Source organism: Sturnus vulgaris, chromosome 11 (assembly GCF_052056855.1).
Source record: "Sturnus vulgaris isolate bStuVul1 chromosome 11, bStuVul1.hap1, whole genome shotgun sequence".
Lineage (NCBI taxonomy): Eukaryota > Metazoa > Chordata > Aves > Passeriformes > Sturnidae > Sturnus > Sturnus vulgaris.
In genome coordinates, this window is record NC_142253.1 from 15,120,822 (window position 1) to 15,142,173 (window position 21,352).

At 41.6% G+C, this 21,352-nt stretch overlaps 2 protein-coding genes and 4 non-coding genes across 29 annotated transcripts in view; 5 read left to right on the forward strand and 1 right to left on the reverse strand.

Moving 5' to 3' along the window:
* PBRM1 (polybromo 1) overlaps nucleotides 1–13,246 on the reverse strand; it is a 56,362-nt gene extending 43,116 nt beyond the window's left edge. For 3 of the 24 annotated variants that reach the window (XM_088171585.1, XM_014869656.2, XM_088171578.1), the window contains exons 1-10: nucleotides 13,206–13,242; nucleotides 10,698–10,829; nucleotides 9,535–9,690; nucleotides 8,683–8,780; nucleotides 7,955–8,102; nucleotides 5,560–5,700; nucleotides 4,811–4,927; nucleotides 4,305–4,373; nucleotides 3,444–3,542; nucleotides 2,948–3,033 (exon numbers count right to left, since the gene is read on the reverse strand). In XM_088171585.1, the coding sequence (XP_088027711.1) occupies nucleotides 2,948–3,033; nucleotides 3,444–3,542; nucleotides 4,305–4,373; nucleotides 4,811–4,927; nucleotides 5,560–5,700; nucleotides 7,955–8,102; nucleotides 8,683–8,780; nucleotides 9,535–9,690; nucleotides 10,698–10,745 (962 nt within the window). In that variant the 5' untranslated portion in view covers nucleotides 10,746–10,829; nucleotides 13,206–13,242. Of the gene's footprint in view, nucleotides 1–328; nucleotides 428–2,947; nucleotides 3,034–3,443; nucleotides 3,543–4,304; nucleotides 4,374–4,810; nucleotides 4,928–5,559; nucleotides 5,701–7,954; nucleotides 8,103–8,682; nucleotides 8,781–9,534; nucleotides 9,691–10,697; nucleotides 10,830–13,205 lie in introns of all 24 variants that reach the window. The other 21 variants (XM_088171571.1, XM_088171576.1, XM_088171582.1 and 18 more) reach the window with 19 other exon arrangements.
* Nucleotides 13,247–13,335: 89 nt separating this feature from the next.
* GNL3 (G protein nucleolar 3) lies at nucleotides 13,336–20,275 on the forward strand. Its single transcript, XM_014869658.2, has 15 exons — nucleotides 13,336–13,459; nucleotides 13,702–13,760; nucleotides 13,870–14,007; nucleotides 14,606–14,719; nucleotides 14,885–14,968; nucleotides 15,209–15,344; nucleotides 15,819–15,922; nucleotides 16,185–16,320; nucleotides 16,703–16,790; nucleotides 17,145–17,328; nucleotides 17,894–18,036; nucleotides 18,724–18,860; nucleotides 19,342–19,565; nucleotides 19,760–19,841; nucleotides 19,931–20,275. The coding sequence occupies exons 1-15, from the start codon at nucleotides 13,447–13,449 to the stop codon at nucleotides 20,017–20,019; spliced, it is 1,731 nt and encodes a 576-aa protein (XP_014725144.2). The 5' UTR covers nucleotides 13,336–13,446; the 3' UTR covers nucleotides 20,020–20,275.
* LOC148222503 (small nucleolar RNA SNORD19) lies at nucleotides 15,400–15,472 on the forward strand. The gene has a single exon (XR_015806154.1). It is a non-coding gene; the product is annotated as a small nucleolar RNA SNORD19 (small nucleolar RNA).
* On the forward strand, nucleotides 16,531–16,604 carry LOC148222504 (small nucleolar RNA SNORD19). Its single transcript, XR_015806155.1, has one exon. It is a non-coding gene; the product is annotated as a small nucleolar RNA SNORD19 (small nucleolar RNA).
* On the forward strand, nucleotides 17,003–17,078 carry LOC148222505 (small nucleolar RNA SNORD69). Its single transcript, XR_015806157.1, has one exon. It is a non-coding gene; the product is annotated as a small nucleolar RNA SNORD69 (small nucleolar RNA).
* LOC148222506 (small nucleolar RNA SNORD19) lies at nucleotides 17,586–17,659 on the forward strand. Its single transcript, XR_015806156.1, has one exon. It is a non-coding gene; the product is annotated as a small nucleolar RNA SNORD19 (small nucleolar RNA).
* Nucleotides 20,276–21,352: the final 1,077 nt, after the last annotated feature.

Sequence of the window (21,352 nt, forward strand, 5' to 3'; positions counted from 1 at the left end):
GGTCCATGAGCCCCTGCATGATGCACTTTCACTGATGGCTTCCCTACCTGAGCAGCACCACCCAGCCACAGCTGGGCAGCCCAGGTGGCTTCATCCCTGTGCTGCCACTGTCAGCTGCTGTAGCCACCCCCACAGAGCACTGCCAATGTGAAGGACTGGACACACTTCTCACTCAGCAATAACAACAATATCAGTGTGTCATCAGCAATAATATCATCCTAATCCAAAACCCAGCACCACAGCAGGTATGAGGAAGAAAATCAAACAAAATTTCGCATTTCCAGACGATGACGACCCAGCTTTTCCTGCAAGGGCACAATTTACTTACCGATAATATTTGTTAGAAGAATTTCTCTCATCCCCAACACTGCCTTTACCCTGTGAGGAAGGACCTGTCAGCTTGGAAGCAGCCAAATTTGATGCAGTCCTTAAGGCAGGAGAGGCAAGCCAAGGAAAGGGGGAGGAAAAAAAACAGGCCCACCTTAAACCCATGAAAAGACACAGCAAGAAAAAAGCTTTTTACAGAATCACTTTGATAGATCAGCCAAAAGGTTCAGAGAGAGATGTTTGGAAGCTAAAAGATAAGTAATACTGAGATCCTTTCAGTGCTCTAGCATTTATGTGGATTTTGTTTATAAAGTCAGAGGAAAGTAACATTTAGCTCAAGCATTGAGAGCTGTACACACAGCTTGGCCTAAATAGCAGTGAAAGCAGCCAGCAAAATGTTCCTTAGCACCCAGATAAAGCAAATCACACAGGTCCAGTCATGTTTTATCAACATTTAAAGTCACTGTCAAGTTGGTTGAATATTATCAAGCAATTCAATTTGGCCACTTTAAGGGAGGACAGTTAAATGCACCCACAAAGAGCAGTTTAGTATGGCAAGGAAGGTGATGAGCTCTGCAATAAAAACATGATTTTTGACACAGGGGCAACGTATAAAGCTTAGGTTAGTAGCATTATGATGATTTGAGTTTGAGCCATCAATGACAAAGAACAACAGATGTAAATTCAGAAGAAAAATATAGAAAATGCACTTGAAGTGAATGTATGAGGGAATTTTACCCAAATCAGCAATAGGTAAAGGGGAACTTTCCTTTAAGACAATTAAATATTTAGGAATTTAAATAAAAATAATAATTCTGTGAAGCAGATTCTTGAGAAAGAAACAAAAAAAAAAAAAGATAATGGTTCAATAGAAAAAGCAACCAATGAAATACACAATAGAAGGTGAAAGGTTTGGTTTTCATGACACTTCTCTTATCTCAATTTTTTCTGCATTCAGTCCAGCATTACTATAGCCTGCTTCAGGCATTATTTTTTTTCCCCCCAAGTTAGAGAAACAAAGAAGGGAGCTGTCAATGATTCTGATAGATTACTTCAGGATTTGAAGGTCTGTTGAGAACACAATACACAAGAGAACACCTCGAATAAGGCAGCTGAGAAGTGAAAATGGGTTGGCAGTGCAAGAGAGGAATTCAGCTAACAAATATCAGTGTGATTTATCTGTCATCCCTTCTCACACAATCAGCTTTATTTTAAAGAAAAACCGTCGAGCCTCAGAAATAAATATGACACACACCTTGACATCCTGAGCTTCATCAATGGCCAACACAGCAAGAAAAATAAAATACAATCATAATTTAAATAGAAAACCTCTTTGCTTCTGTATAATTCTGGTTACTGCAAAGCAAACACACGTGTACAAAGTCTTCTGGCACTTCACATACTTTTAAGAAGGAAAATTATTCACCTATGTGTCAGGAAGGAATTACACCTTAAAGAGTATTTCTGCTTTTTATTCTATATGCTCCAACAATGATTCACCCGACCATGAGGAGGATGCTGATGCTGAACAAACCAACCAGAAAAAACACTTCTCAAAACATCAAACACTAAGAATCAACCAGGCAACTTCCACTTCTTCCACACAATAATCCTAGGCAACACTTTTAATACTGACACCATATACACAGAAAAAATTAAACTACCTTTCAGTTAAGTAAGGCAGTGACAGCATTTCCAGTTGTACCTCACAAACCTTTGCAGGAAATTACAACAGTGGTTTCCTAGCACCAAATACCAGTAAACAGTTCTAATATATAAAGAGATTCCACTTTGTAAGAGCTTCCCAACTCCTTGAATGGCTTGCAGGACGTTGCTTAATTTTTTGGGGATAAATGACACAGCTCACATTGACAAATAATATCTAAATCTACTTTTGAGTGTTACTTGTAAATAAAATGTTTATATGAGAAGAAATTTAATTGCATTTCAGTTAAGAAACATTTATAATGACTGCATCAGTTCTCTGTAAACTATGGATTTTCACAGGAAGAAAATGTTGTTTCCTAAGTAAAATCATTCCATGAAACTATAAATACAGCTATCAGCTTTCATCAAGTGTTTTATACCTGCATATTCAGGGCCAAATTTCTTCTTCACCTATTAATAAATCCAGATCTTCAGGTTCCTGTGCCTCTTTTCACAGCTAAAATTTCTTTTGAAGCCAGAGTGGACTTCCCTCTAAGTATCTGTATTTGCTCCTGTGATTCTGCCCCTACCTAACTGTGAGCCCTTTGGTTTCAGTTCCTAACAAGGTTCAAGAATATCCAGCACTTTTCAATAAAACAAAGCACCTTATTCCTCACTATTCATGTTCTGTTATTAACTTATAAACACATGGTGGAAGTTGGCCATAACTTATTAAAGATCCATTGATGCTATTTTTCATAATCAAGTACATCAGAAAAATATTTCACCACAGAAGTATTTCAATGAAAAAAGCTCTCTTTCAAAAACTATTTTAACCAATGTACAACTTTTAAAACAACACTAATCTAAGTTTTCACTCCATTATTTCCCACTATACTCTCCACAGCACAATTAAGGGAATGTCAACAGATGTTTTAATATGAGATTATAGAAAGAACTCTATTTGCAGTACCTGATTCGGAGACTTGACTTGGCCAACTCACTGTGTTCAATCTCAGCCTTTTTCATATTAAATATCTTTTTAATCGCATTTGCATCCTGTCAATTAAAAGATTTTTTTGTTTGTTTAATGGTGAAAGTGAGTAATATTGTAATCAGATATATCCAGCTATCTAAAACAAAAATTAAGGTGTTTTTACATTTAGATATAAAACAATTTTGCATGAGAAATGAAGCATGGAACAAAGTCTGCCTGAAATACTCCCACACAGTATTTTTACAGTGGCCTGAAAAAACTGAATAGAAGACCTGAGCTGCTTCAAGCTCAGTTTTTCTTATTTTTGTACCCCAATCCTACTAAAAGCAAGATAAAAAAGAAAACCCACTAAAAGCTATTTTAAAAAAACAACAAGAACAAGGTCTTGAGAGCTTTATGTTCAAGGCTTATTTAAGGATCAACCAGCAAGAAAATCTGAACTCAAATCATACTATGAACAACTGAAACTAACCTTGAATACTTGGGATCCAGGCTCATTGTAGGTTTTGGCATTCTTTGCCAGAAGATCTATGTCCTTGGCCATGGCATGAATGCTTTTGTAAGTTCCATTCTAAACAACAAGAAGCAGAACTGGTTAAGTAGAAACCATCAGACTGCATGAGAACTAAGCCAATAGTGAAAAGCAAAGGAATTCATATTCAATAAAGGGAATGTTCCTAGAAAAACAACTCATTTGTGAAGACAACAGTCTGGAAAAAGTAATCAGAAACAGACAGTAACATACATATATGGTAAGTCTTCATAAAGCTTGTGAATGCTAAGATTGAAAAAATAATATTTAATAGATCATACTACCTTCATTTTGAAGAGTTCTGACAAAATGCTGTTTTAATTTTATTCTCTAGCTCTATCAGTCTGTGCCCCATCCCTCCCTACTATACAAAATGCTAGAATTACAGAACAATATTTCAAATAACTGAAGAAGTAAGATGAAAAATGCATCAGTACAAAACATCCATTTATAACACTAGAACAGAAGTAGGTGATAATAACACACAACTAATCCTCAGTACTCCAATGTTTTAGATGAGCAGCACTTGCCAAGAAGCTGCTGTAAGCTATTAAACATCAAGGAACTTGAGATATTCTGGCTCAAAGCCAGCACTCCACAGCTCACAATGCTTGATCTTCCACACAGCTACTTGTGCAGCACTAACCCAGCACAGAACATTGAATCACCACAGTGTGCAGGTTTTTTAATAGCAGGAGGAAAACACATTGCCTTTCCTGCCACCATAAATCTTGACTTTTAATAATTCTGGAATGCTTATTGTTAAAAAAGCTGTACCCCGACACATTAATATGTTCATACCTGTATCCTTTGGGCAATAGTTTTAAGATCTATGGGTTCCTTTATTATTGCATAATAATCTGGATATTGCTGGAAAACAGAAATAATTTATGCATTACTATAAACAGTCACAAAGCTTTCGTTCTAACAGGTCACAGAACGAGATATTAGATGAATTGAAGATAAGAACAGTGTAAGCCTCAAAATACGGCACTAGGCTTCAACTTGGACAAGCCAGGTCATAAGGCAGATACAAGGAATTATATTATTCACCAATTAACTAACATAAGGGACCAGTTCTGATTGAAAATCAAATCCATAGTGATGGTTTTCAGAATATTTATTCTGCTGGTTAAAGCTTTGACCACAAAAACAGAACACCACTGTTCTGAAATAGAGCAGTAAAAACCACTGATGAGGCAGAAACAGAGAATTGCACCCAGAGCATGGCCATCACAGCCTGGAACATCAGTTATAGAAATGTCCAGGCTTCCAACCTAGAACACAGCCTGCATTAAAATACTCACCACTTTGGAAGGAAGTTTCTGAAACAGTTCACTTATGAGGCGTCCTGAGGGGTTTGTGGCAACAGCTACAGCTTCAAGAAGCTGTTCCAGAATTTCCTTCAGGTAACCTGGAGATGACTAATGTAGGAAACAAAAATCACAAGTTTTAATAGCAGCCAGAGTGGAGTGCTTCAAGTTGCACTGAAATACAGGAATTTACACTTCAAAGGCAGAAAAAAAATCAGTTACAAAATACGGATACAATTTTTGAAGACAACATTGTTTATGTAGGTAAAGGTACACTAGAAAACTCTGATTTCAGCTTGACACTGCAGACTGTCACACACACATCACAGTTACTGAAAATGTGCATCCCAACATCATAAAATCCAAATTTCCTCTCATAGCACTCCAGGAACAGTTGCACAGACTGAATGAGGCACTTGCTGGTAACTGCTGTCATTAGACACGAATCTTGCTTGCAACAAACCTCAATGCTGGCATGAATTCAAGCACACTTCATATTACTCCAACTAGACCAGTACCACACTTTACCCATGTCAGAAACCCTCACAGCTTTTTTTTTTGCTAGGCAAAATGAAACACACATACAATGCTGTGAAGTGATTAACTAATAAACTTGCATTAAGAAATACCCTTTAGAGCATAATGTAACAATGAAAATATGACACGATTTTTCACCCTCTCACAGTCAGCTGACATCCACAGTTAGAGCCTCCCTCTTCTGCAGCTCTCATGCCCACACTTACTAATTCAGAATTTGCTTGATTGTCATGTCCTTCCTCATCATCATCATCCTCCTCAGCATCACCTTTCTGAACAAATTCATTTTTTGTGCGCAAATACAGCTCCCATAGTTTGCAGGCAGCTTTATATTCAGGAGAATCTGGCTGCAAAAACAAATCGAACAAACAAATTTCAGTCAAAATTCAGGGCATTCTCACTGGGGGAAAATTTGTAAGTTATTAGCTGAAAGGTATCAAATACATTAAATGAGTAATAGAAAACTTGAGAAATTCCTGCTTCATTTGTTCTTTGACAGAGGAGCAATAAGCATTAGAAAATATAACCTGTATCACTCAAAAGCATCCAAGTCTTTCAGAAAACTTAGCAATAAAATTAGTTGGGTTGAGGCTTGGACAAGCCAATTAGATGAACAGGGAGAAATCACTGGGTTTTGTTGAAATACAACACCAGCATTTAAAACAGACTAAATTTCAGTATGCCAGAAATATGATTTAAGCAAATATTGCTGTCACTGCATGGCACTTGAAAATTAACTTCTACAGAAGAATGCCAATAAATACTTTTGAAAGCACTGCAATGGTTTACACTCAGCATTAATTGGGAAATTTAATGACATGCTATCACCTGGGTACACCTCTAGATACATCCTTTAGCAGAGGTAGAAGCATGAGTTAGAAAATTAACTTTTAAAAATACAGAGCCGATAGTGGCAGACAAGCATGTACCTATTAACATTACCCAGAACAAAGACAGCTTTTCCACCCATATATTTTTCCTTCCCTTTCCTCTGTCATTTATGCTCTATTTCAGGTATTCCTGCTGATAATGTCACCTTATTACTGCTGATTGCACTCTTCTTACTTCACTCTCTCAACCTCTGACAGCTTGTAATACAAATGAGAAACCAACATGAGAACTGTTCTTAATCTTGCTTTATTAGGCTTAAATATTCTCAGCACATTAGACCACGTGTTGCTTATGAAGAGCAGATATTTTAAGGGTATCCTGCCCCACAAATCTGCTTCCTTCTGTATTAATGCAAGATGCTCAGGCGTGAGAGACTTAACCAGAAATACAAAAAAATCCAAAGGCTGCTGTTCTGCTGGAGCACTGCCAATAAAACACCTGCTAGAATAAAGACCTTGACAATCAGTCACTGTCCCTGGTTTGTCCATGCCATGGAGCTGCCTGGGAAAGGCAAAAGTTGAAAGGAAGACATTAAGTTTGTGTACCACACCTCCAGCTCACAGCTCCATAATTCTCTGGAAATGCCAACACTCCTTCACCCTGGAATAACGGATACCTATTTTTAGTCTAATGCAAGGTCTCCATGACACAGTTAAATTTTGAGCCCACAATTCTATAGGCAAAGGCAGCACACATTCTGTAAAACCCCAATCATTCTTTCCTGCCATCAAGTCCTCATGTAAAATACATTAACTTTGGGGTTTTCACACTGAGTGCCTTGCAAAGCTCCAGGAGTACAAAAGGGATTTGGAAATCTTTGTACTTCTCCTCCTGGAAGCAGAAAGTGCAAATGCTTTAACCCATAAATCTGATTGTTTTCAAGAAGCTAACAGACACACACAAGTAAAATAAACACTGCCTTTCTGGATGTCACCTGGCCACCACAGCTGGGTTGTTCAGAAAGCACTCATTTGGATTGTCTCCAAAGTCAGAGATATGTGAAAGGCAATATTAACAGGTTTAGATTTGCTGTACCATCTCATTCACCACATACAATTTCACTGGTTTATGGATTTAACATAGCCTTTCTTTAAACAAGATTAACCCAATTTTTCCCCACTTCCTTATGAAAACGGCAATAAAACCCATTAATATCCACAATAAAACACACACCCAGTTAGGGGGAATTGTCAGGAGGGTTGTCTTGATGACATTACATTCATATCTACCATCACTGACCATGACACTCAATGTGCCTTTTTTTCATTTTAGTAAGTGGCAAATAGAAGAGAAAGATTAAACACTCCTACCATAAACTTGTTGTTAGCATAAACATTTCCTTCTGGGAGGGAAAAAAAATAAATCTTTCTCCATTTCAAAGGGTAACACAGAGGGTGTTGTAAAATGAGAAGGCTTTGACTGAGGAATATTTTTCTCACTTTATATCTCCATTTTTGCTTTTGATCTCTTTTAGAAAACTACATGAAGATCATCCCCACATTATTTTACAATTTTCTACAGAAAAATTGCTATAATAGAACATCTTAGAAAGATACAGTCAACATTATGGAAATATATACAAATAACTGCAATATGTGCTGTTACCTTACCAAAGGCTAAACTGAAGAGGTTTTGGCCAAACCAAGGCAGAATTTGAACATTTCTACTCTTTTTACACTGGATTTCAGCCTTTACATGTAGTTTGCTCACCTTATAGTAAGCCTTTGCATTGTTAAAGAGAAGCTGGAAATCAGCAGTCAGCACATTCACATCATCATATTCCTCCATCTTCAGCTTTTGTTGGATTTTCATTAAATCAATTGGCTGAGAAACCACTTCATAATAATCTGGCTGATTTCTGTTGCAATGACAAAAACAGGCATCATATTCCAAGCAGTAAAACCCAAACCACAGCACAAAGCTTGTGCATGTTTATGACTAAATAAACCAAAGAAAGTTCCAATACATCTTTGTTACAGCTAAAAGATCTGGACAGTGCTCTGTCAGGGAGCTCACTTCATGTATATTCTGTTACTGTCCTCAATTTTCTGAGTTTAAGAGAAAATTCAGCCTCTTAGCTACTGTATTTTCAAGGGTCATTTCTATGAACCTTCCCAAGCTGTGTCCTTACTATTACATCCCACCACTTATACAGATTATTTTATAATCAAAGGCATAGATGTTTTAGGCAGGTGTCACAAGAAATATTTTAAATTAATTCAGTGTATCCTTTTTTTTCCTCCTGAAAAAGAGCACCAATGAAGAAAAAGAGCACATCCCATTGAATAATTACATGAAACACTTGGATCAAACACTGAGGTGAAATGGTGACAAATGTAGCTTAGATTTTTCACAAATTATTGCTGAAGTATTTATCGATTTCCACTTCTGCCTTATTAAATCTCTGGTTCAGGGTTTAGCCAGACCTGTGGCCTTACCTTCTCTTGGGTGCCCTGATGAAGAGCTCACAAAGGAGCCTGCCCTGCTCATCTTTGTAGTCTCTGATGGTGTTGTAGAGCTCATGGCAGACAGCAATCTGAAAGGCAAGAACAATGAAATAAGGAAAAGAGAGAGAATTTTAAGGAGGTAACAAACAAAAGCCTGCTTATAAAGGGAAGAACAAGCTGCCAATCCACAGCATGCCCTAAAGCAGAAGTGAGAAGCAACTGGAGCACCTCACACTTTAGCAGGATACCTGACAAGTGTGCCAGGTACTGCAGGATTTCCATTTATTTTTAGAACACAGGGAGCTTTATTTCAATGCTAATTCTAAGTAAAACACCCAAAATGTAAATTAATTCAGTGCAATTCTCTCCAAGTTATAAGCATCTACAAGAACAAAAGGGGTTCTTCTGCCCTGCAGTTAATCAACATTAGACTGCTCATGCAAAGGCATAGCAGAGGCATTGTACACTTCAGCAATCACTGCCTGTGCCACTCCCCACTCATCCCTCTGCATTTGCTATGCAGACACAGCTCTCAACTTCTGCACATTATGATTTCAGCTCATTCTCCAACATCCTTCCATCTGCTAAAATCATCAGCAAAAAGAGAAAAGCAGCAAAAATAAAACAGCAAAGAAAAAGATGAAAGTGGTGAGCCAGGACTAAGCCAAGGCTGAATGAGATCCTAAACAAAGCTCAGCCAAGGCAGGAACAGATTCAGGACCAGTGTGCACGTGCTACATATGGTCATTAATTTTACAGTCCAGCATATTCCAGACAGGGATACAGTATCCCCAGGAAAAAAGGGGCAATCGGTAAGAAGGCAATCAGTAAGAAGGTACTAACAGGATCTACAGTTGGGAGATTGGAAAGTCTCCTCCTCTTCCTGCTCGGGCCTGGAATATTGGTGGAGTGATGGGCATCATCGAAGTCTCCGCCGCTGACGCTGCTGGAAGGAGAGGTAGCTCTTCGCCTCTTGGAACCCATGGAATCCAACTTCTTCTATAATGAACAGAAACATTCTTAAAGCCCTGGCATTGCACCCAAACCCTCTACTGAGAGCTACCTACAGAGCCAGCAAAGCTTCTGATGATACATTTGCCAAATGCTACAGGTCACTTAAGCCATTTCTGTAAACTCCAACTTCGTGGAAATTTGCAAGAGTAAAGGGAAATCAAAATGCTCCAACAGTTTTACAGTCACCAATGGCAGAAGGACCAGAAACTCCCAAGCTCACACTGATGGAGGTGAATTTAGCAGCTGTTAGCAGAATATATTCTTAAACTCTACATTTTCATACCCCATCCCATGCATGACAACTAAGCAAGAACCACTGTTTCCAACAAAAAAACTCTACAGAGACACATGCTCAGTTCTGATGTAAAAACACTTCATTCCATGTCAAACTAAAAAAACAAAAAACAAACCAACAAAGAAAAAAACCAAGCAACCAAAACAAATCACAAATGAAAAGGGCCACAGAATACCTTGTGTTATATTCAAGTGAAAAAAGGGTCTGGATCACCGTGGGACCTCCCACTTCCACTTTATGTGTGGGATGAATGGCCCAAACATGGAGAAGCAGAAAAAGCCTCCTCCTCCTTTGGCCATAGTTTTGCATTTACCAACACAAGCAGTAACAAAAGAATAACCACCATCCAACAATTCTGGTAATTTATGGAATAAGATGATGGCTCTTTCCCAACTTCCAGTGACAGCATCAGAAAAGTATCTTTATTTGTGGCTATCTCAAAAGCTGAGGACAGAACAGATGCATCTATCCCAGCCTATCCCCATTTTCCAACCAAATCCAGGAATTTCTTTTAGGAGGCACTCAGATGATTGACAAGGTAAGGCAGCACAAGGTAACTGCATTAAAGCATTTCTGTTAGACAGAGAGAGAACTTCAGGCACACACATGAGATGAATAAGGTAGGAATAATTAACAGTTATGAAAAAGAAAAGCAAAAGGCCAAGGCAGAGGGATGGAGATACAATCAATAATTTACCAGATTTACCAGAGTAGAACCAGCACCTCGAAAAGCCAATCTCCTCATAGTGTCTGATGGGCAAGCACAGATACTGCGAGAAGGGGACACTCTAAGAGTGGCAAACCAGTAATGGTGTTAGTACAGCCACAACTGGAAGACAAGAAAAAGGAAAGAGAGAGGGAAGAAAATTCAGAGTAGGTAGATAAAGAATAAAAACCAAGAATAAAGTGGATAATTACAGTGACAGAGAAAAAAGCAAGAAACAGAAGGCAACTTTTTTTAGCCCAGCAGAAACTCTACAAAGTAATTTTGCACACTGAATGCTAGACACTTCTGTCATTGTCACGGTAAAAATACATTTCTCTAATGCTCCTGAATATGCATTACAGATTTCACAGCCACTTGTTAGAGAATGATTCATCAAGCAGAGAAGAAAGTAAACAGAAGTGATACCTGACCTGAGAGTACAAACCAGAAAGCTGTAAAAGTTACAGAATGCAAAGCAGTACAGTGCTTATAACAACATAATCTTAAGGTCAACAAACACTTAATAAACTCTAAGATGAGGCACCTCCATCACTCTTCAGAGTGGATTTTTATACTCAGAAGTAAACAATAAGTATACAGCCATAAGCTAAAAATACATTGTTTCAATTTCTAAGTAGTTTCCAAGTCTGACTTTCTTTCCCCAGAAATTCCATGTGAAATATACAGAACCATTTTATGGCAAAATGTTTGCTTCCATGTAGTTCTTCCAACTCCTGCCTTCAATCAAACCCCAGAGAGGTTATTTTTCTGTTCAGCACTCTGGACATTTTCATAACACGGACACGCGGAGAAGCTCTGTGGTTTACCAGCAGGCAATTCATTTTGGGAACTGACAACAGTCTCATGCTTTGGCACTGCCTGCAGCTCTCATCTGAGGGCTACAATCTGGAGTGGCTCCACCAGGCATGTGCTGGGAAACACAAGCCCTTGGTTGTGGAAGGAAGGCAGGAGGGACCACCAGAATCAATAATTCTGCTTCAACCAGGAACCCAAGAGTATACTCAGTCCAGCCCCTTCCAGAAATAAAGATTTGGGAACCTCCCAGCCAGCACCTGCCTGCAAACTGCACATCAGCTGCTCCATGCCCACTGTCCAAGGCACAATGCTGTGGCTCTCAGCCATACTCTGACACTGCTGTGATCATGATCCCCTCCACTCATAAACAGCCTTCAAAACACGTTTTTTTCCTCTAATAAACACGCAAAACACGTATCAGTCTGGACAACATCACAAACACTCAGTGAGCGACCTGCTGATGTAACTCTCTCTGGAGCTGAAGCTCCAAAACACAAACTTCCCCCTCGATTGCCACACTCCTAAGCACAGAGAACTCAGCTGGGCACAGAAACACGGTTTTACTGAAGAACGTCTCTCCCTGAATTTCTTCTGCAATTGTACTGCTGGCTTCCAAGTCTCTCAACAGTCACACCAAGAACCTCCACTGCTACCAATGAACCACCACCTCCAACGCAACAGGAGCTGGAGCATCTCCTTGGTAATTGCCCCCACTAGCCATAAAAATGTCACAAAACCACAGCAAGAAATGCTTTGGTCGTTACTAATTCACATGTATACTGTGATATACACAACGGGGGGAAGGTTGTCTCTCCCAAAAGCTGTACAGAAAGAAGGACCAGAAGCGTTATCCACTCCAACCTCCCTACACAAACAGGTTTTACACACATCGGACTAACACGCTTAAAATAAAACAACGCATTCTAGCACACGGTTCGTGCTCTGCCTTCAGGTAGAGGAGAGCTAAAAGCCAATAGATACCATGGGAAGTACTGATCGCTATCAGGATCTCCCACGTTCCGCCAGGAACATGAAACATGTAAATTTAGCAAAGGGAACAAGGGAGGGAAACGCAGCCAGAATTTCCCCCGGTTACCGATCCCATTGAAAGCTGCTACGGGATGGGAAGCGGGGGCTGGCAGCAACCAGGCTCTTTAAAAGGGCAAAGCTGGCGAAAAAGCGAGAGGGACAACACATCCATCGTTCTATCAACAGGGGACAAGAAGAAACAAAGATACCAAATATGTAACTCCCCGAAGCGCCGGAGCCCCGGCCCGGGAGGAAAGGTGTCATCCCCGGCACGAGACAAAGAAAACCCCTCTCCCGGCACCGGGCGGACAGGACGCTGTCCCGGCCCGGCCCGCGCTGCCGCCACAGCGGGCAGGACCCTCCGCCGTCCCCGGGCCCGCCCCGGGAACGGCCGTTGTCACCCCGCGGGCCCCGCCCGCCGCCGGCACGGGGAGCACGGCGGGAACAGGGCGGGAAGGGCTGAGGCGCACCCGGGCCGGCGGCCGGGGACCGGGACGGCCACACGGCCCAGGCCCGGGGCAGGTGTCAGGGGCAGGCGGCGCTCGGCGCTCCGGGCCCGGCGCGGCGGGGCCGCTGCGCGCTCGGGCGACGCCGCCACACAAAGGGAGGCAGCGGCCTCCAAGCTCCGACCCGCGCCCCGCCCGCGCCGCTCACCCCGCCGGCTCCGCTCCGCCTCCCGCAGCCGCGGCCGACCCGGGGTGGGTGCGCGGGGTCCGCCCGGCCCGGCCCGTCCCGTCCCGCCGGTACCGCCCGTCCCGACACTGCCGGTGCCGCCGCCGCCGCTGCCGCAAAGCGCGCCTGGCCGCCCAACGCGCCGAGCCCGCGCGACACCCCGGCGGGGCAGCGCCGGCGCGCTTTACGGCAGCGCCCGCCGGCGGGAGCACGTGGCGGCGCCATGAAGCGGCCGAGTGAGCGCTGGGACGGGCATCGGGACGGGCACCGGGACGGGCACCGGGACGGGCACCGGGACGGGCAGGGAGGGCCCGCAGGGGGAGGAGAGGGCGGGTGCGGGCGCGAGTGGCCAAGCGAGCGGCAGCGATCGAGGACTCGGGATTCGGGGTCTGGGGCTTGGGGGAACGGCGGCGGCAGGAGCTCGGTGGCGGGGATGTGTGTGTCGGTACACGGCGCTGACGGGCGCGCTGCCTTGCAGAGCTCAGGAAGGCGAGCAAGAGGCTGAGCTGCCACAAGCGCTACAAGATCCAGAAGAAGGTGAGGCCCGGCCGAGCGCGGCTCCCAGCGCTGCGTTTGGTGATTTGGGGGCCGGTACATTGAAATTTTTGACCTCAGACTGAGACAGTTTTCTTGTACTTGTCTTCAGATCAGAGAACACCACAGAAAAGTCAGGAAGGAGGCCAAGAAACGTAAACAAAAAAAGCCCAAGAAAGACCCCGGAATTCCCAGTGCCGCGCCGTTCAAGGAAGAGCTTCTGCGGGAAGCGGAGCAAAGAAAGCAGAGGGTAAATACAGTTTGTGGTAAAGAGAGCAAGAACTGAGACCATCCCTTTCTTTAAGGAAGCTTTGTGTGTCTTAGCGTGCACTCAGAGGTGCAGTCATGGCAGATGGTCCCACTAGACTCGTGCTTTGGAAAAATAATATATTTATTTCCGGCATTGTACAGTGTGTAACGATTTACTCTTTTATTTTTAACCTTTATTTCCTCACTGTACATGTGAACATGCTGGAAGTGTCATTTCTAATGCAGTCGGAATTCCATGTGGTGCTGGGATACAGAGATCTCCCATCAGAGTCTTGGGAGTTAAACCATGGCATTATGTGATTACGCAGAAAATAGGGATCTGCTGTCTGCAGCATAGACTAATGTGACATGGGAACAACCTTTATCAGCCGTACGGGTGGCTGCAGAGCTACTATTTTGGGATCTAGCTAATGGATAGCTGCCTCTGGGTAGGATGTAAAAAACGTTCCCAAAGTCACTTGGACAGTCAGGACTTCTGAACTGGCACAGGAGCTTGGGTCAGGAATGGGGACAAAGAACATTCTTCCTTACCACCTTCAAAAGTGTTTTATCTGGCCTGGGTTTCTGTTTGCAATCAGCTTGAAGAACTGAAACAAAAGCAGAAACTCAACAGACAGAAAGAACATGAAAAGAAGAGGAAGCTGGAAGCTAAAAAGAATGCAGCCACAATCAAGGAGAAAGCAGAGGGAAAGGTAGGGGTTCCGTATGATTTTGATTCCTTGAACCTGTAGAAGTCATCCTGAAACTTCACCTTCTTAAGCAGCATGCTCATGTTACATTTTCATGCTGAATATGCACACAAGTATTAGACACTAATTCTCGTTTAAATAATTTTCTTTTGTTTTTATTTGCTGTAGGAATCCTCTGGCAAATCTAAAGGAAACACTAAAAAGCCTCTGAATAAAAATTCTAAGAAATCATTCTGCAGGGAGCTCATGAAGGTGAAATGCTTTAACTATTTTTGTATCATTAGATGAGAGTCAGCAATAACACAACTTGTTATTTTCTTTTTTTTGTATTACTGTTTAGAACACAAAGTTTGTCTGTGATAAACTAGAACACTGAAGTAAGGGATTTTATGACAGAAAGTATTTACAATTATTTTTGTAAGCCATAGCTATACCAGAGTTGTCATCTGGTCTGTGATATCTTACTTGATTCTTGTCTTTTTTCTGACTCAGGTGCTTGAGGCCTCAGATGTGGTTCTGGAGGTTCTGGATGCCAGAGATCCAATGGGCTGCCGATGTCCTCAGCTGGAGCAAGCTGTCACTTGCTCTGGAGGAAACAAAAAGTTGGTGTTGGTTCTGAACAAAATTGGTAAGAAACACAGGTTTTCTCAAAGTGTTACTGGCACTGTGGTTCTGTGGTAGGTGAGCTATGAAGATTTTAAATGAATCTGAGATTCCATTGAAGACATAAGATCCAACTCTGAGCTCGCTAAAAAGGCTGGAAATTACTGAGTTACCAGCAGCTAAATAAAGAAAATAAAATGCCAAGAGCAACAACAAGAGCAAAGGGAACTTCTTGGTAGAGTACCCTTTACAAGGATTGTGGGATAATCTTCACAGAACAACATTCTGTACCATACAAAGTCTTCTAGCAAGACCCTAGCATTAAAAACCTAATACAGAGGACAGACATGTAGTTGGGATGTGTTCTGCTAAGTCAGAAAAAGAGACTCTCTGTACCTTTGGGGAATGTACCCAGTACATCATACTTGAGTTCTCAGCCAAATGTCATTTGTTAAGGTAAGATTCATTTAAGGAGTAAAAGAACTGCTCTTCTTCCCAGATTTAGCGCCAAAGGACAACATAGAGAAATGGTTGAAGTATTTGAAGAAGGAATTTCCAACAGTTGCTTTTAAGTCAGCAACAATGATGAAGGACAAGACTATGGTAAGAGCACTGCAGGCTGTCCCATGAGAAAATCACGTGTTTGCAGTCATACGTGTTGAAACAGCTTTAAAATTCCTTTTCCCCTGGTTTGATTGCACTTCTGTGGCTGATAGATGTGCCTTTACACTTTGACTGAGCTTTGCAGTACAGTGGGGGAATTCTTACCACTGAAATTACAGTAGATTCATAAATCCAAGTATCCGTATTTTATCTTCCTTAATAGTTCCTGATCATGGGGTGTTTTTGCCTTTGAATCCTGTAGCAGGAACAGGTCACAAAAAGACGTGCACGTGTTGATTTCTCAGAAACCTCTCAGTATTTTGGAAGCAAATGCCTTTTGAAGCTTCTTCAAGAGTATGGCAAGACCCAAGACAAAGCCATTCAGGTCGGGGTAGTAGGTAAGTGTTTGGAGAGACAGGTTCTAGTCTTTGTTCTTCGATCTAAGGTGCTCAGTGTTGTAGTACTTCAGCTGACAGTGATCCATGGTGCACTTCCACATGGAGCATGGGGTTCTGTGGGAACACAGGGAAGGCAGGATATGTGCTCCAGTGGCACTGCCTTCCTCATGCCTGACAAAAATAATGCAGCACCACAAATCCTGTAAGTGTGAGAAATGAGGATACATTCTTTGTCTTACTTCTGTAGTGAAGACTTCAGATCCAACTCTGATCTCACACTGATACATACCTTAGCAAAGATACCTGGAAGAAGCTAGTTTGATCAGTGTCAAAAACCCGTTTTCTTATTTAAGTTATAAGGATTTCTGTGATTTTTCCTCAGGTTTCCCTAACGTCGGAAAGAGCAGCATAATCAACAGTCTCAAAGGAAAGCGTGCTTGCAATGTTGGCCTGGCAAGAGGTGTTACCAAGTAAGCTCAGTCTGATAAAAGCTGTTCTTTTCCTTGTTTGTTATGTTTCACTTACCATGAGTTTGTGCTTCAGTCCATTAGGGGCAAAACACACCAGTGTGCAGTTTTAAATGCACATTAAAATCTGCAAGATGATTGATATGTGTGATGGAAGCTCTCTTCAAGGCATACAGTGTATAAATTTGATGTTTTGTTTGTTAAAATTTCTTTCCTACACAAAGCACATGATGACAAAACACTGAAACTGACTGTATGAAGTACATTCAATCCAACACTGAGCTTTGTGTCTTGCATCCCTCACCATTACCAGTCCTTCACTGATTATCTGCTCATAGTGCATTTCTCTCTGAACAGGTCCATGCAAGTTGTCCACCTTGATAAGCAGACAAAGATGCTGGACAGTCCAAGTATAATTGCAGATCCTTCCAACAGTGCCCTGGCTCTGGCCTTGAGAAGTGTCATAGACCCCGAAGGATCAGACTCAGCAGCTGTGCTTGAAGGAGTAAATGCCATCATAAATCACTGCAGTAAGCAGCAGGTGAGCTCCATCTTTTTTCTCCATCTCTCACTGCATCAGACTTCTCTGTGGGTTTCTTAGGCTCAGTAATGAAAGTTCATTTTGCTTTAGCTAATTCTGATAGTTTTTTAACTGCTTTCCCTAACCCTGCAAAGTTGGCAATGCCAAGTGTGATCTTTAATTCTTACAAACAGAAGGCAGAACAGCATGCCACAATCCTGACAGCCAGAGTAAACAACATTGGTTTTAAGACCTCATCACCACACAATCAAAAGAGTGAAAAATGATGATATTTTCTGTATCCTATGGTTACAGTGAAGACCTCAGATCCAACTCTGATTTCACTCTAGTTTCAAACAAATTAACCTAAGCCTAATTGCCTTTCAGTTCTGTGAAAAACGTTTTCACAGACCAGTGTGCTGTCTCTGTACACCCACAAGTCTGGGTGAATGGCAGATAAGTTAGTTGATGAAGTAGGCATTTTGCTTCGTAGTGTTTACTCCCACATGCGAGAGAAAAAACAGCTTTTCACTTACTCTGTCCTTACTGTTATCCAAATTAAATGTGTCTCTTTTTTTTATCTTAGGTAATGATGCACTATAATATCCCAGATTTCAGGGACCCTCAAGATTTTTTATCTTTACTGGCTCAGAAGAGGGGCATGCTGAAAAAGGGAGGTGTTCCTGACATAGAAAATATGGCTAAATTAGTGCTTTGTGACTGGACAGGGTATGTATGCTGTGAACTTTGCTCTGTGCTGCTCACCTTTTTCTCACTGTTAGTCCAACACAGCAGAAGCACCGAGTCCAGCAAAGTACTTAAAAAGGAGAGGCTGCTTTTTTCCCTTCCTTTCTCATATTTTACTTGGGTAAAGAGCTGGATTGTCCAACAAATTTAGAGAATGCCATCCACAGATAATTTTCTAAAGCAGTGAAGGATATATGAGCAGAGTCGAAGCCTGTTGCACATTATTCCATAGCTAATTTCTGTAACAGAAATCTGCTCTCCTCTCAAATACCAAGTCCACGTTGTCCTTTTCTAGACGGGAAGGGATGTGGCAAACTTTCTATGGAAATTTAGGGTGGTTCCTATATTCTGAGGGTAGGAATAAATGTAATTCAGATTTAGTAACTGACTGTGACTATCTCCCTTGCTCAAGTGGCTCAGCTGCTTTTATAGCTCATGGTTTTACAGGCAGCTGATCTGTGGTGACAAAGTGCCATTGCATTTTCCTCTCAGGAGTGGGCTATCCCCTTAATAGTGTTGACAACTTCAGAGTCAAATTTTAGTATCTATTGAACTGCTGTTAAACAGTTATTAGTTTGAGAGCTTTGTGTTCTGGATTTTATTTTTAAATACAGTGATTTAACTGTTATCTTTAGTTGTTTGTTGTAATGCTCATTTTTATTTTCTCAGAGCCAGAATAAAATACTACTCGCAACCTCCAGGATTTCAGAAACCACCACCCTATCTTACAGAACAAAAAATAGCTGAAATGCAGGAAGGCTTTAATTTAAATAACCTAGAACAAGAAAACAGCAACACTGTTCAAGGTAGGACTGTTCCTGTAAGAGACTACCATTAACCATAGAGTCAGATTGGCCTGGGTTGGAAGGGACCTTAAGGACAGTCTTGTTCCAAACCCCTGCTGTGGCCAAGGCCACCTTTCACTCAGACCAGATTATTCAGAGCCCACTCCAGCCTAGCCTCAAAACACTTCCAGGGATGTGGCAGTCACAGCTTCTCTGGGAAACCTGTGCCAGGGCCTCACCATCCTCACAGTAAAGAATTTTTTCCTGCTATCTAATCTAAACCCACCTAGGTAAACTTACCTATACTTAAATCCAGGTTTTCCAGCTCCTAGCAGTTTTCTGTAGATGCCTTCCTTTTCCTTTGCCTTGGTGGCAGAACCCTGCGTGGGAGCCCTTTGTATGGCAGGGAGGGGGCAGAACTGCAGTGTCCCCACTCGGGGGTGGGCATTACATCTGTGCTGAATGACAGGGACTGAACAGACACTTCCTGTGTTTTCTGCAGCTTTAAAGCACCCCAGTCCAGCAAGCAGCATTGCTTTTCAGTCAGCTGGTATGACAAATGGGACAATAGAGGAAAATAAAGTGATAGAGGAAGGATCTGAGTGGGGACACATGGAAACAAGCAACGAGGAGGAAGAGGAATTAACAGAAAGTGATGATGATGATGAAGATGATGAAGATGATACGGAAGAAGAAGAAGAAGATGATGATGATGATGTCGAAGAGGTAAATGAGGGTTTCACTAGAGTTGGGCTTTTTTCTGAATTAAGGAGACAACATTGTTCCAAGTCCCTTGGCCTCAGCAGTGAGGCTCAGCTATACAAGGGAACATCCACACACTCCCCAGGCTCTGTTAGGTTTCATTTGCATGGGAGATTTCATCAGCGATGTTTAAATAATGTCTGACCTCTGACTTGTAGGAAAGCCAAGTTCAGGTGACCAGAAAAGCAAAGCCTGGAAAACAACAAACGAATCCTACACATTCCAAAGGGCAGAGGGCAGGTGTGTATTCAGAACCCTGGCTCAAGGATGGGCTCTGGTACTTCCAGGATTGGCACTGGCTTCACTAACACATGATTTTCTCTTCTCAGGAAAAGAACGTTCTAGATCACTGTCCTTCAGCTTAGATAAACCAGTAGATGAAGATGATGCCTATGATTTTAATACAGACTATGTGTAACAAATCAGGTGGGAAGGCACTGTCTGGAGAGCTGTTACTGGCTTTCAGAAGAGTCAGGAAGACTGAGATTGCAGCAGAAGCTGGAGGAGTGCTGCAGAACCAGAGCTGCTGCAAAAACTCAATTGTTGCTGTGTCAAATAATGTACATTATAGTGTATCTCCCTTGCTAGTTCCAGATTTTATACATGTCTAGGAAACTGTTATTCATATTTGTCATAAAGTTTATTTCCTGTATTAAAGCCTATTTTTAAAATTCCTTAAAGACTTGCTTAGTCTGTTCATTTTGCCTTATAAAAAGACCTTTCAAGAGGACAAACCCTTTGTCTTTGAAAAATAAATGATAGATGTTTCATTCTAATCATATTCAAACAACTAAATTTCACAGTAAATTTTCTTTCCTGCACAAAATCTAAGTTTCTCTAGAGGATTACAAAGATTTTACTCCTAGAGCATGACTTTAGACAGTGACTTTTCAGTACATTTTTGCAAAACTTGTACAACTTTCACATGTAAAGGTTGGCTAGAAAATGCTCCTTATTTCAGCTAGATAAAAGGTACTTTACTCAAACACTGTTTCATGTTCTGAACCTTCACTGAGAATGGTAAATGAGATTTTATTAGTAATCCATCTCCACTGGGGAACAAGTTGATTGATATTACACTGCTTTTGAACAAGAGTGTTCCTGATGGCACCTGTTATACCTGGCAGTAACTGGTAAATATAGAGCAAAACACTGTCCTGTGTAATAAGGATGTGCTGCTGTGCTCAGCCTGTAGCAAAAGTGGGAGAGCAAGGGAATTAGCAAAAGGCCCTGCAGCTGCTCAAAGAATTCAACGTTTACAATTAATGCCTGACACTAAATATCTCCTGTGCATGTGTTCTCTTATTAACTGAAAAGTATTTATCAAAGAACACAGAAATCCTAAGTGTGTTTTCCCTCAATGTATGCTGAGGCATAGATTCTCATAGGCAGCTTAAAAAGGTGTCAAGTGCATACACAAACAGGCAGTTCCTTTGAGCCTGCTCAGATGAATTACATTGGTGTCAGCTAATCCAAGTAAAATCTTTCAGAGTTGGTAAGTGAATTTACTTCATTACTCCTAACTGCTTCAAGGACAAGAATGGCTTTGTTAAAATGGTTCATCAAAACCCAGGAAAAGAAACAATAGGTAACAAACCAAATTGGGATACCCATGACAGAAACAGAACTACAGGCAGTGACTGCAATGAGAGCAACAGTTCGAAATCCTTTAAAGCAGAACTAAAATCATATTTAAAGTCATGAAGGAGTCCTTTACCTCTGCTGCCCTGTGTTTCAGACCAGGCAGACTC